This window comes from Oncorhynchus masou, chromosome 30 (assembly GCF_036934945.1).
Source record: "Oncorhynchus masou masou isolate Uvic2021 chromosome 30, UVic_Omas_1.1, whole genome shotgun sequence".
Taxonomy (NCBI): domain Eukaryota; kingdom Metazoa; phylum Chordata; class Actinopteri; order Salmoniformes; family Salmonidae; genus Oncorhynchus; species Oncorhynchus masou.
In genome coordinates, this window is record NC_088241.1 from 10,422,800 (window position 1) to 10,438,551 (window position 15,752).

Below are 15,752 nucleotides of genomic sequence, written 5' to 3' on the forward strand. Positions count from 1 at the left end.
TGGTGGTTACTCATGTCTTTAATGAAGAAGATAGCGATACATGAAATAACTTAAATAAATACAAAACAACAAACGGAACGTGAAAACTAATTACAGCCTATCTGGTGAACACTACACAGAGACAGGAACAATCACCCACGAAATACACAGTGAAACCCAGGTTACCTAAATACGGTTCCCCATCAGAGACAACAAGAATCACCTGACTCTGATTGAGAACCGCCTCAGGCAGCCAAGCCTAAACTAGACACACCCCTAATCAACCACAATCCCAATGCCTACAAAAACCCCAATACGACAACACAATAAACCCATGTCACACCCTGGCCTGAACAAATATATAACGAAAACACAAAATACAATGACCAAGGCGTGACAGTCCCAGGATGCCTGACCCTAACTCGGCTCAGGGGCGGTCCTCTGATTTAGTTCAAATCAAAAGGGAATTGTATTTTCCTTCATTAAACAGTCCAAAATCATATTACACAATTTTAAAAACAGTATCATACTCACTCATTCATCTTATACATCAATTAGATGTAAACCTCATATCTGAGGCTATTATATAAACAGCGTTATGGTAATGTGGCCGCAACGTCTCCCATGAGCTTCCCCAAGCTCAACAAACGGACCAGTTCATAGCTGAATTCTTCACCGATCTTTTATACTTTCTCCGGAACATGACATTTATTCGTACCTCAAGTTCTGTGAGGTGGAAGAAATTCCTTTGTTCTCTATGAAAATTTACTCTCTCTATATTGTGTCCATGAGGAGATCCTCAGGAATTTACGACGTCTCTCTAACCACAGAAGCCTAGTTGAAGGAGGAAAGGGGGAGGCAGGGAGAGGGGGGTGGGGCTTGCTATACCCAAAGAGGGCAACGTCATGACAGTATGCTTGACATAAATCTGCTCTTATGAGACCTACCCAAGAAGACTCACAGCTGCAATCGCTGCCAAAGGTGTTTCCAACATGTATTGACTAAGAGGAGTGAAAATGTATCTAATCAAGGTATATTAGAGTTTTTTTCCATTAATTCTTTTAAAAGTTCTTTCTTTTTCTTTGTTCCAGGACAATTGTGTGATCATGCTCTACATAGCCAAAGTAAGTAAGACCTTTAAACAGGTCGCAGGGCCAGGCGGATTACCAGGACGTGTACTCTGAGCATGCGCTGACCAACTGGCAAGTGTTCACTGACATTTTCAACCTGTCCCTGACCGAATCTATAATACCAACATGTTTCAAGCAGAGAACACCAAGATAACCTGCCTAAATTACTACTGACCCGTAGCACTCACTTCTGTAGCCATGAAGGGCTTTTAAAGGCTGGTCATGGCTCATATTAACACCATTATCCCAGAAACGCTAGACCCACTCCAATTTGCATACTGCCCCAGCAGATCCACAGATGATGTGATCTCTATTGCACTCCACACTGCCCTTTCCCACCTGGACAAAAGGAACACCTACTCTTTACAGCTTCTCTGCACTCTTCAGTCCACCAGGGAACTGGCATTCTCCTTCTCCCCCCTGTACCTGTGTGTGTCACCTGCTTTGAGGCCTCTACTATTGCCCCTCTTACATCATTCACTGTTTCTAAATCTGTACAGAGATCAACCTGAGACAGCCCCCGTTCACTCACGAGGTAGTTTTGATGTAGTGAACTACTTTTTCAAAGTAACTAGTTAGGTAAACTATATTTTTCTTAAAGACTTGCTTTGATACTTTGGCGACTAAGAAAGTATTTTTTTAACCTGCCGCTTTGGATGTGGCAATATCATGACACAAGGCGAGACCCAGATGCAGATGATTGGAGTCTTACAATGTTTAATAATCCAAAAGGAGTAGGCAAGAGAATGGTCGTGGACAGGCAAAAGGTCAAAGAGGTACCAAGTGGCAGTCAGGCTCGTGGTCAAGCCAGGCAGAATGGTCAGGCAGGCGGGTAAAGAGTCCAGAACAGGCAAGGGTCAAAACCGGGAGGACTAGAAAAAAGAGAATCGCAAAGGCAGGCGTACGGGAAACCGGCTGGTTGACTTGGAACATACAAGACGAACTGGCACAGAGAGACAGGAAGCACAGGGATAAATACACTGAGGAAAACAAGTGACACCTGGATGGGGTGGAAACAATAACGAGGACAGGTGAAACTGATCAAGGTGTGACAGTCAATGTAGTTCATTCATGCATAATCTATGAGCAGACTTACTGTCTAACTTCAATTAGCCACGAAATCCCTAGTTTGAAAGCGACTGTTTTCTTGAAGCTCTGCACCATTTTCTCTACATATCCCTGCATGTGGGCCAGCCCCTTAGCAATTCGAGTTCTAGCCCCTCGCACTTGAGTGGCAGCTAGCAAGAGGACTGCCCAGCATTATCCAATGAGGTTACAGGGAGGCCCAATGGCTCAGTTGATACAGCAGAGAGAGCAATGACGTGGTGCACATACCTGCACATTTGTGATGGCGTACGCAATGTTCAGGGGCCACTTTTAGCTTGTGAGTGCTACGTTCAGAACTACTGGTTAAAAAAGTACAGGAGAATCTCTTTAAGTGTGGTTTAGGGTTCCCCAAACCCGGTCCTTGTAACGTGTGCGCTGGGATGTCGGGAAGCAAGTTCAGGAAGTGAATAATTTAATAAATGAACAAAACATAATACATGCTAGTGTAGCCTAACGTCTTCCAGTGAGAAGGAATTGGTAGCTTGGTCAACTATAGAGTAGCTGTTGGAGGCTATGTTGGACTATCTTTCTGCTTTTTAGATTATGGGTACTGTAGATCATGCTGCTACAGTGGAAAACAAATCCAGGCTACTCACAGTGCATCTACATGAATTGGAATTCTCCCCTGTGCAGTCTAAGCACATGAGAATGAGAAATCCCCTGGCTTTGATCAATGTCGCCCTCTGCATCCCACTGGAACACCAAAACAAAATGATTTGCTCTGGGTGTAATGAAATAAAACTATAGTTTCATGTCACTAGTAAATAAAGAAATGTTACAGGAGAAAATTACACTCTCCCTGTACTGCTGGTATACTGCCAACATGCCAGTTCTCTCCTGTAAAAGAGATTTAGCATAAAGACATCACAATTCATCTCCTTTTATAAAAAATATAAAACATTCTGGAAAGTACATTGCCTGGAACACACATAACAACTTTCATTAGACGCTATAGCTGCCATCGTTTCAATCATTAAATACATGTAATTTATAAAGCCCAGTAAGACAACTGTGGATATAAAAGGTGATTTACCTGGGCCTGGGCTAAATCCCTAAGCAAGTAGCAGTAAGTCAAAACTCCCTACAAGGAAAAAACCTTAAGAGGAACCAGATTTGGAGCAGATGTACATATGACCATCTAGTGTTGTGGTGTGCAACTCCCATTGTATTGTGTTGAACTTTGTGTATAATGTATTGTAGTTCCGATTTTACAAAATTACTTTCTATTAAAATGTACATTAGTTTAAAAGTCTGTCCTCCCTTTATGTTTTCTCTGTAAACAAGCAATGATAATTGCTCTGGCATAAAGCCTGTTGAGTGACCATGGACCGAAGGCCATTCTATTCTTCTGTTTTCTTATCCTTTTTGGTCTCCTGCTCAGACCTCTTCCAGGATAACAGGAGCACCAATCCCAGCAGCATTAGCAGCAGGGGATATATCAATAATCTGCTCCTCTGCTCAGCAGGCATCACATAGCACACTGTGGAAGGGAGGAGAGAAGAAAGGAGCACTCAACCTCAGTAACTGAAATAGACAACATTTCCCTCTATATCTGACTAGTGTTTTATGAACTGCAGTAGAGTATTGTGAACAACACAAACATTGGCACAAACACACACGCACGCATACACACGATAGCATACGCACTATACATACACATGGAGTTAGTACACATGAATGATGTTAAAACACATGAATGATCAATAATCCAAAATATCCAATAGTAAAAAGAACTCCAAATAAAGGATCTGATAAAAACATTGAGTCAAAGAACAAACCTTGGAACCCTGATATTTTACTTGGTGGTGGATGGAGTGTGAGAAACTTGGTGAAACTCTGGTCCAGCACTCTCAGTCTCAGCTCGGCTGTAACAGTCAGAGTGCTGTTCAACCACAGTGTCACCTCACTCTTCAGCTCATAGAGCCCCTTGCTGTCTAACTCCATAGTGATGTTGGTACTGCCCATCACACCTTTCCACACTACCTCTGGCTGGGGAAACCCCTGAGAGGCACTGAGGGTCACAACAAAGCCGTCACAAGTGGCTTGGATGGATATCCTAGGCTCATCATAAGGGGCTGGTTTGAAATATTAGAAATACTTTTGTAGGGGCAGTTATCATTATTTACACTATACAATATAGATGGAGCAACAATGGAACCTACCTGCCACTAGAAGTTGTAGCTTTTCTTGGGTGCTTCCCTGTTCATCTGTCACATCACAGGTGTATGGGCCCTGGTCACTCAGCTGCACACCACTCAGTCTAAGTGAGGCCTTTCCCACAGTGAGCTGGTCTTCAAACAGATGAGTTCATCCCTTGTAAACAACACTCTGTCTTTCCAGCTGATCTCTCCCATGGTAATAGCTGTGGACCACCTCTGACTCTCCACGCTGCCAGTTGGCGACCAGGTAGTTGAGGTTCAGGTTTTTAGACAAAGAGCAGCTAAGGGTGATGTCACTGCCCGGAGCTGCCACTTCTCTTGGTTGTAGACTGGTTGTAGTTACCACTGATGATATCACTGATAAATGGAATAGGTGGAATGAGAGAAGGATGATGTGGGAGAGAGAGTGGTATTGCTAATAATTACAGCAAATCAAGCATTGTTCTAACATGTTATTGTACAGTTGAAGTCGGAAGTTTACATACACCTCAGCCAACTACATTTAAACTCAGTTTGTCCACAATTCCTGACATTTAATCCTAGTAAAAATACCCTGTTTAGGATCACCACTTTATTTTAACAATGTGAAATGTCAGAATAATAGTAGAGAGAATGATTTATTTCAGCTTTTATTTCTTTCATCACATTCCCAGTGGGTCAGAAGTTTACATACAGTATATTAGTATTTGGCAGCATTGCCTTTAAATTGTTTAACTTTGGCCCATTTACAAAGCTGGTGTAACTGAGTCAGGTTTGTAGGCCTCCTTGCTCGCACACGCTTTATCAGTTCTGCCCACAAATTTTCTATAGGATTGAGGTCAGAGCTTTGTAATGGCCACTCCAATACCCTGACGTTGTTGTCCTTAAGCCATAACTTTGGAAGTATGCTTGGGGTCATTGTCCATTTGGAAGACCCATTTGCAACCAAGCGTTAACTTCCTGACTGATGTCTCGAGATGTTGCTTCAATATATCCACATAATTTCCCCTCCTTATGATGCCATCTATTTTGTGAAGTGCACCAGTCCCTCCTGCAGCAAAGCACCCCCACGACATGATGCTGCCACCCCTGTGTTTCACGGTTGGGATGGTATTCTTCAGCTTGAAAGCCTCCCCCTTTTTCCTCCAAACATAATAATGGTCATTATGGCGAAACAGTTCTATTTTTGTTTCATCAGACCAGAGGACATTTCTCCAAAAAGTACGATCTTTGTCCCCTTGTGCAGTTGCAAACCATAGTCTGGCTTTTTTATGGCGGTTTTGGAGCAGTGGCTTCTTCCTTGCTGAGTGGCCTTTCAGGTTATGTCGATATAGGACTCGTTTTACTGTGGGTATAGATACTTTTGTACCTGTTTCCTCCAGCATCTTCACAAGGTCCTTTGCTGTTGTTCTGGGATTGATTTTCACATTTCGCACCAAATTACGTTCATCTCTAGGAGACAGAAAGCGTCACCTTCCTGAGCGGTATGACGGCTGCATGGTCCCATGTTGTTTATACTTGCGTACTATTGTTTATACAGATGAACGTGGTACCTTCAGGCGTTTGGAAATTGCTCCCAAGGATGAACCAGACTTGTGGAGGTCTACAATTTGTTTTCTGAGGTCTTGGATGATTTATTTTGATTTTCCCATGATGTCAAGCAAGGAGGCACTGAGTTTGAAGGTAGGCCTTGAAATACATCTACAGGTACACCTCCAATCGACTCAAATGATGTCAATTAGCCTATCAGAAGCTTCTAAAGCCATGACATAATTTTCTGGAATTTTCCAAGTTGTTTAAAGGCACAGTCATATTTGTTTATGTAAACTGCTGACCCACTGGAATTGTGATACAGTGAATTATAAGTGAAATAACCTGTTTGTAAACAATTGTTGGAAAAATGACTTGTGTCATGCACAAAGTAGATGCCCAAACCAACTTGCCAAAATTATAGTTTGTTAACAAGAAAGTTGTGGAGTGGTTGAAAAACAAGTTTTAATGACTCCAACCTAAGTGTATGTAAACCTTAGACTTCAACAGTATCTCTACTTCTTTGCTGTCTAACCATGAAAGGGCGGAATGGATGAAATGACATAATCCATACAGTTCCTATAGAAAGTCTACACCCGCTTGAACTTGTAGTGGAATATTCTAATCAAGTGAGAGAGACCTTGTCATTTCTTCAAACAATCATCTTTATTCAATATGGATTAATTATTTCAATAATGAGGCTGGTCGACCCAACACCTTGGGTGTTGGACCGAGTTAACTAACCTTTACACAATGCAGAGTTCTATATATAGCTGACACTAACAATGCTTAGTCATGGCTGGTTCCACCCCAATGGGCATCATAAGCCACTCTGGGTTCATCCGGTCATTAGCTGTACAGTGTTGTTGTCTTAATCTCACCTTGGCTTAGTTTCCCAGATGCCATGATGACTATGAGACAATGAGGGATTGTTCTAAACTCCTCCTGGCTACCTCTATCTCGGTTACACCCACCACATCTTGGCTATGTAATGTAGTTTTTAACTCATTTGTCAGCTCAAGCCATCTCTACTGACCATACGCCCAGATTGGCTGCAGGGAACTAGAGCGGAGATCATAAAGACAGAGCAGTAGTAGGACAGAAATGTCTTGATATTAGTTCAATCTTAATTGTTAACCATTAATATCAAATAAATCAGGTAAATATGCAATTTTCACAAACTTTTTTCACATTTTGTTGCATTACAAAGTGGAATTGAAATATATTTATATTAATTTGTCATTGATTTACACAAAATATCCCATAATGTCCAAGTATAAAGAAAATTCTACAAATTTTTACAAATGAATAAAACTGTAATAACTTGAATAGTCATTGCATATGAATTCACCCCTTTGTTTAGGCTAGTCTAAATTAGTTCAGAAGTCAAATTTGGCATAACAAATCACATAAGTTATATGGACTCACTGTATGAAATAATAGAGGTTGACATGATTTTTTAATGACTACCCCTTCCTCTGTCCCACATACAGTACATAGAAAATCTGTATGGTCCCTCAGTCAATTATTACATTTCAAGCACAGATTCAACTACAAAGACCAGGGAGCTTTTTGTAAGCCTCATAAAGAAGGGCAGTGATTGGTAGATGGGTAACAGTAACAAAGCAGACATTGAATATATATTTAATTATGGTCAAGTTAATAATTATGCTGTGGATGATGTATTAAACCACCCATGCACATCAAAGATACTGTCGTCCTTCTGAACTGAGCTGCAGGACAGGAAGGAAACTGCTGATGGATGTCAGTGAAAAGAAGAATACAAATATACAGAATACAGAATAAAAGTATTCCAAAACATGCATCCAGTATGCAACAAGGCACTAAAGTAATACTGAAGAAAAAAAACACTGCAAAGGAATACACTCTTTGGCCTAAATGCCGTAGCCTTATGTTTGGGGTAAACCTTATGTTTATGTTTGGGGTAAATCCAACAACACATCACTGAGTAACTGCCTCCTTTTTTCAGGCATGGTGGTGGCTGCATCATCAATCAATCAAATGTATTTATGAAGACCTTTTTACGTCAGCAGATGTCACAGGGTGCTATACAGAAACCCAGCCTAAAACTCCAAACTGCAAGCAATGTAGATATGTAGAAGAATGGTACGGGTATGCTTGACATCAGCAAAGAGGGAGTTTTTCAGGATGAAAATAAACGTTATGGAGCTAAGCACAGGCAAAATCCTAGAGGAAAACCCGAGAAGAATCACAGCTGCCAAAGGTGTACCTATTTCTTACTTGTACTGTTGTTTAGGGCCTGTAAGTAAGCATTTCACTGTTGTATTCGACGCACGAGACAAATAAACTTTGATTTGAGTGCTGCACAAAAATGCACGAATCAATGTTCACGTGATCATTGATGAGGGATCCCATTTATTTATGAATGACTAAAAAAGGTATTTGTAAAGGTTTGATATTTGCCCTACTACTCGTCCATACACACCATATGAAAATACTCTATTTTTAGTTACTGATAACAAATAGCACAGAGACCACACACAACCTGAAAGACAAAGAGAGACACATACTCTTTGAATTCTGCTTCTAATAATCCATGGACTAACTTTATCCTGCATTTTCTTTATCCTATATAATGCATTATAGAGCCTATTAAGCATGGGGATCCAATTATACATATACCCCTTAGTTTCTAAACTTTGTTAAACATTTGAGTGAATGAATGAAATGTTAGCACTTACCACATGTGCAGAGGGAACAAAGAAAGTGCTGCACAGGGTGTAGATGGCCAACTTTAAATGTGCATTACCGCCACCAACTGGACTGGAGTGTGGACCAGAGACGGAAAAGGTATAAATCCTATCCATTAATCTTGTCTCCCTAAGGAAACTAAATATGCAAAGAAATACATCACGTGAAGTTTGCCTGAACAGTACAATTAAACTTGTCTCTTCAACACCATTATTCCTTGAATCTAATAATAATCTCTCCCTTTCCCTCTCATGGTGCTGGCACAGAAATAGAACATGTTCCACTGTCTCCATCTCCTCCTGAAAGTGATTACACTTCCCAGTTGGATGTTTTCCTACCGATTTCAAATGTGTGTTTGTATAGCCTTGTATGTGCCAGTCCCAGCCTTATTCCACTTTCCGCCCTTCTCTCTCAACCTGAGGACCTCCGTGCCCCTACCTTTTCCTGGATCTTCCCTTTCCCTCCCTGTTCCACATTTGCTGCCATTTGTAATTAACTACTGTTATTACTAGTCCATTGGCTTCTGCTTTTCCTATTGTCATTTCTCTGTTGTGGCAGACCAGGGGGTTTGGTCAAGACATTTACACAGATCAGACACGGACGGAGTAGGATTAGCTCGGTTTCAAGGGTGTTTATTTAAATAATAAATCAAAAATAAAATGATAGGTCTCCCCCATGAGACCCCCTCTGGGATACCGTCTTCTGGTCTCGCTGTCGGGATCAAAACTGCACTCACTCCTGTTACCACTGTAACCGTCCCCAACTATACGGGATTTCCCCCACTCTCCCTGTGTGCTGCCCTTCTGGCAGCTTTATGGGCAGCTTTATGGGCCTTGATTACTCACCAACTCCCAATCAGCCACAATTAGTCCTGGCCGGAGAACCCGTCAAGACCTGGCACGTCCAGCAGATGGAGCCATCGCCTCGTTGATTTATACACCATCTGTCACCAGGCCTCGACGAGTATCCCCCTAGTGGCTGACCTGCTATACACCACAATGTCAACATCAGGATATTTGAGAGCCTGCTTGGCAAGAACATCCGACTCCTCATTCCCTTCTACTCCCACATGAGCTGGCACCCAGAGGAACCTCACAAATGCCCCCCCCCCCCCCATATGTCACAATCTAAACAGGCAATGCAAAATCTCATACAAGACATCTTGCCTGACATCTAGCTTAATTTTAAGCTCATCAGTGCAGCACAGAAGTCAAAACATATGACTACCCTGTCTGTCTTCACATCCTCCATCCCCTCTGCAGCCAAGAGTATGGCCAGCAACTCCATTGTGTAAACAGATAAATGATCCATTGCTCTTTTTGTCACTGTAACCTTAAACCCAGGAACACTAAACGCTGCACCTATCCACCCTGTTTTAGGGTCCTTAGATCCATCAGCGAATACAGTATATTCAAGAAAGCATAGTACTGTGTTCTAAAGTGTTCACTTACAATATTTACTGGATCTACTCCTTCCTCACCAACCTTTACCCTCTCAAGCAGAACTCCTTCTCAAACAGTCCCATCTCTCTCACCACAATAACTACCTATCCAACCAAAATTGTATTCAGCGCTATATATAGCATTTTCAACACCATTCTATGCAGCCCCCACTCCATTCCTGACAGGCAATACATCACATTCAATATTTTATTTCCTTTGACAACTACTCTGTTAATATGCTCCACCCACGTCATTCAAGAGTCAACCCAGACCCCCAGGAACCTAAACGCCCATACACCTTCAGGCATATTTCCTCCCCAAACTTCCTTCTAGTAAAAAACAGTCTGTATTTTATCAATGGAGAACTTGAAGACCCACCTGTGTGACCACTGAACAACTTGTCTCCTTGAACTCTCCTGGCTGTATCAGGAATATTTCTCCCTCTCTTCCACAGTGCCCCATCATCGGCAAACAATGACCTCTCAATATTTGGTCTCACCTTGGAGAATACATTATCTATCATAATGGAGAACAACAAAGGGCTAATGACACTTCCCTGGGGGATACCATTATCCCCTTTTGAGATAGAGCTCCCCACCCTCACTTGTGTTGATTGTCCAAAAAGAAAGACCTTTATCCAGTTAAAACACTTTCTCCAAGCCCCATGATTTCCAGTTTGATAAGCAGACCTTCCTTCCACATCATATCACAGTCCTTCCATATGTCTGACTCTAGGCACAGTACAGGATCCATCGTTCCGCTGCCTTTTCTAAACCCACTTTGGTCTGGCGACAATAGTCCTCTGCTCTCCAGGAAGTAAGTGAGCCCTTCTGTTATCGTCCTTTCCATACATTTACACCAATGGCAATTTTAGCATGTAATTCTTGGTGTGGCAAAAAAATATATGCATGCCAGAAAAGCCACTACACAACCCTACACAATACATTAATTGCATTCTAACGGTGACAAACGGTGCCCACAAAGTGTTAGGGCGTACATAAAGCTATCCCAACAGCAGTCCCAACACCTTACCACTGCCAAACATGGCTATCAGCGGAGCCTTGTCTGGCAGCGAAACAGTTCATTTAGCCTCATTTACTACCTTTAAAAAAAACTTAGCTGATATGGCTGACTTGCTTTAAAAAATGTGGTTTCTACTGACAATTGAGATGTACAAACTATGGCATAAGGGGACGACAGGCGGATAAGAGGCAATCAGTAATTTCAATTAAGACATTTATGAGCGAGCTAGGACAGACGTTGTCAATATAACTATTTGTTCAGCACTTTTGGAATGTATAGCAACAGAATTCAGAACATGGGCAGTCCTTACAGTATTCTCCCTGTAGACCAAGCGTAGGATAACTAACAGGGGCATATAAGCAGACAATGAAAGCTCTTACAATCATTTATGCAGCAGCATACAATACATTTTTGGACTAACAGTGTTGTGGTGTGCTCACTTCATTCCAAACCACTCATTGTTGAATTTGCGATTTCCAACTTGTTGTGTAATGTTTATGTCCAATGGCCGATGAGCACTGATACGTTTTATCTATAATTTATCTTCATATGACAAGGATTGAAAAGGATTGTCGACTTGATTCGTGAGGATGACTGCTAGCTAAGATTTTGAAAGCTACTGTACATTTAACGTGATTTGACATCATTTTATCTGTAGCCAATGACCTTGAGCCTTCATGGATGTGCACTTCTAATGTAACTATATCAGAAGCAAAAGGGCTAGAATTTTCAAGGTCTCCCCTTACACTTAGCGGTGACATAGTGTCCCCATGCTCTGCAGATTTTTCTGCGAGGAGGCAGAGTCATTAGATCGTTTATTTTGGTACTGTATATATGCTGAAGGGTGGAATTAATAACAGCAAGATAGCAAATGTAAAACATATGGGGTCTGTAAAATGTATATTGGTCAGAACTTTTGTGAAAGAGCACAGTTATAAATATATGGTGGGACTAATAATGTAGATATTCTATGTAGATATTCCATAAAATATCAGCCGTTTCCAGCTACAATAGTCATTTACAACATTAGCAATGTCTACACTGTATTTCTGATCAATTTGATGTTATTTTAATGGACAAAAAATGTGCTTTTCTTTCAAAAAAGGACATTTCTAAGTGACCCCAAACTTTTGAATGGTAGTGTATATATTTACCTCCAAAATATATGGGGGTGTCACGTCCTGACCTTAGTTCCTTGTTTTTGTTTCTATTTTAGGTTGGTCGGGGCGTGAGTTGGGTGGGCATTCTATGTGTTGTTCTAGTTTTGGTTTTCTATGTGTTTGGCCTGGTATGGTTCTCAATCAGAGGCAGCTGTCAATCGTTGTCTCTGATTGAGAACCATACTTAGGCAGCCTGTTTTTCCCACTTGAGTTGTGGGTGATTGTTTTCTGTCTTTGTGTGTCTGCACCAGACAGAACTGTTTTGTTTGTGCCGCTTTGTTTTTTTGTGTGGTTTTTTTGTTGTTGTTTTTTTTCTCTTTCTCTCCCCCCTCTCTGGTGTTCAGTTTCTTTATTAAATCCACCATGAACACGTACCACGCTGCACCGTGGTCCTCTTCACCTTCTTCCACCGAGGATAACCGTTACAGGGGGATTGGAAATTATGCAGACAATTACATTGATGGAAGCAACAATCTATTAAAACAAACATTTATATATAGACTAAAATAACAAAACATGAAAAACAACTGTGTGCCCCTGGCTATCTGTAAATCAAAGATATATATATATATATATATATATATGTAATGTTGTACCAAGTAATGCAGTAACTGATGCTCCTCCCTCGATAGATGCTTTTAGTAACAGGGGTGTATTTACATACACAAAAATTGTTCCCTATTGGGTTGCACTAAAAAACAGTTAGCAGGAAGTTAAATAAAATTCCATTTCAACACACTGTGCTGGTTGGCAGGACAGTTCATCATTAAGATGGGGGCGAGTCAGACAAAATATCTAACGGAACTTATTATTAAACAGACTTTGCAAATGTGGGTCTGTTGTAGACCCACTTCTTCTCTGTTTACCTTATGTCAATATAAAAGTCCCCCACAAGTGATTACTTTTTTGTCCACACCTGGCACACGTGCAGGACCTTTATTTTGACATGAGGAAATGGGTCTACAACAACAACAATAATAATAATACCTTTTATATATTTTGTCTCAGTTCCACTCGGCTCTTTGAAGGGGGGGAAAGATGGCGGAAGTGGATGTTCTGTTTGAATCAGATGGTGTGTTGACTGGAGATGAGAAGGAGAACAATTGGATTACAGTGTGAAATACAAAAGGAAATAAGATAAGTGGTTGTGGAATCTAGTAAAGCCAAGCCTCGTTCTGGGGGGGGGAAAGAGTAAGGGTTTTGGATAGATGTTAACTGGGAGACCTGTCTGTCTCTATAACAATTGTGGATGTGTTGGATAAGGTGGTGTCGGTGAGAGTAATGAGAAGTGGGCTTATTTTGGTTTTCGGTGTATCTATGTAACAGAAGTAGCGTGCTTTGCACCTCAAGAAGATATCGGATTGGAGTGTGTCGTGTTTATTTTCGAAGCAGAGCGCCTATCAATGGTGTTATCTCTGGGGTGACGCTAGAAGTGAATGCAAAGGATATATGTGAAAAATTGGATCAAGTGGTTGGTGCACACCGACTGACCCGCATGGTGGAAGGAGAGAGGTAGCCCACTCCATCCATTCTCTCCCTTATCACATGTATTTGGGTTTTTGAGATACCCTGTGAGAGCTTTTGTACCCAAACCCATACAGTGTGATGAATGCAAAATATTTGCCCATGTGTCAAGTGTATGTAGACAGGAGGACTATCGTATGCCAGCTGAGCCTAAATGCTGCAATTGTGGTGATGATCATGCGGTGATGATCAAGTTCCCTGTTAGTGTGAAGGCAATGGATGTGGCAAGAATAAGGGCTGTCCAGCATGTCTCCTATCCGGAGGTGGTGAGAAAAGTAGAAGAAAGGAGTGATGTTGAAGAAATAATAGTAGTAGGAGCAGAGACACCAAAGAATATTTATTGTCAACAGAGGGATCCTGACATGTTGCATGTTAAGAAGATGGACTTAGTAACGTTGATTGCATTGGTTATCCTCAAACTCACAGCGCAAACAGAGAGGAAATCTGAGGAAATAGGCATGGTTGTGAGTGCGGCTGAACGTTTTGTGGGACTCAGGGACTCAGGGATTTTACAGAAGGAATTGTGGCGATGAATGCTCTGTCCTCACAGGCCCCGGAGTCTGTGTAGGAATGTATTTAACATCTGGCTTCCCATGGACTGTTTTTTGTGCAACCCAATACAATAGGGAGCAACGTTAGTGTATGTAAACACCGGCAACATGTATTTGAGTTTTATGTTGCATTGATTGCCATGTGGATATCAATCCATCTTGAACTTGACCGCTTTCTGTGTGATTATCAGACCCCCTGGAAAAAAGTTTTGCCTAGATGTGGACAGCTTGAGGTGGAGTTGGAACAAGCTAGCTAGTGGACTTGCGGCAAGATGGAGGTTGGTGAGATGACACAAGGCAGAAAAAAGAGCAAAATGACGTGAGGCAGAAAGAAGGGGGCGAGGTTCAAACCCAAGACGACATTTGCTAAATACAAGTCGAGTACTTTCTCCTTTGACTCAAGTACAGGAGAGATAATTACGTTACACTCCTGAAACCCTGAGCAGTCGACAGATAGTGAACTTGAAATTGAACCTGACAGAAGTGAAGAGGAAGAACCTGAACACTTAGGTGAAGGCTTTTGATCCTCACCCCAATGATCAGGAAAATGCCTAAGATTACTCTGGTCCAGTGGGAGTATGATTCATTTAGAAAGTGGATCTATGCCTTTTGACTGATTAGTTTGCTGGGTGAAGAAGTGAAAATATTCAGAAGTGGACTTATGTAGATTTTTATGTGTGTCTGCTGCCCAGGGGGAGAGGGCGCTGCGCGTTTTGCAACTCGGAATGAGAGCTGTGTCCTGCTTTGCTCTCAGGAACAAAACGCTGCTGAAAGGCGTGATAACTGGGGGAGTGTTGAGGTGGATCGAATTATGTTGAGGATCCCCAATGTCTGTGATGCATGCCTCTAGACTGAGGACACCCTCTCTGTCCTTCTGAGTTTAGATGCAGTGTTTGTTGGAAAAAGTCATGCAAGGGTATATAAGTTATCCCATGAGAGCTTTTATTCAGAACCCACTACAGTGTTTCAGGTACCAAGTTTATGGTCATGTTGCAGGAGTATGTAGGAGGGAGATTCCGAGGTGTGAGAAGTGTGCAAGAGGACATGGTACAAAGGAGTGTGTTCTTTCGGTGGGAAAAGTGGAGTGTTTCAATTGTGGGGGTGGCCATGTTGCTGGGAATCAGAAATGTTATGTGCGAGTGAGACAGCTTGAAGTTTCCAGGATGAGAGCAATGCAGAAAGTATGGGATGGTGGACAAAGTGTGAGGGAAAGGATCCCTGTGAGTAGTAGGCCAGTACAGAGTGACTTGAACAGTTCTCTACACCAGCAGAGAAGTTTTTGGGTGTCAGATATTTTACTGCAGAAGAACTACAGTGGGTTTTGAGAGAAGGGGACACAGGCTCTCTGGCCAACGGCCTGGTGTAGGATCTGTGAGAGCCAAAGTAGTGGGAAGGGGTAGTGGGGTGTGTTGAGGATATTGCTGTTATAAACTGT

At 41.8% G+C, this 15,752-nt stretch overlaps 1 protein-coding gene across 1 annotated transcript; it reads right to left on the reverse strand.

The window, feature by feature from the left end:
• LOC135523030 (CD276 antigen-like) lies at positions 1 to 4,520 on the reverse strand (the record flags this gene model as incomplete). The annotated part of the gene is made up of 3 exons (XM_064949755.1): positions 1 to 3,696; positions 3,995 to 4,291; positions 4,379 to 4,520. Coding segments are annotated over 3 exons (579 nt in total), but the record flags the coding sequence as incomplete, so codon positions are not given.
• Positions 4,521 to 15,752: the final 11,232 nt, after the last annotated feature.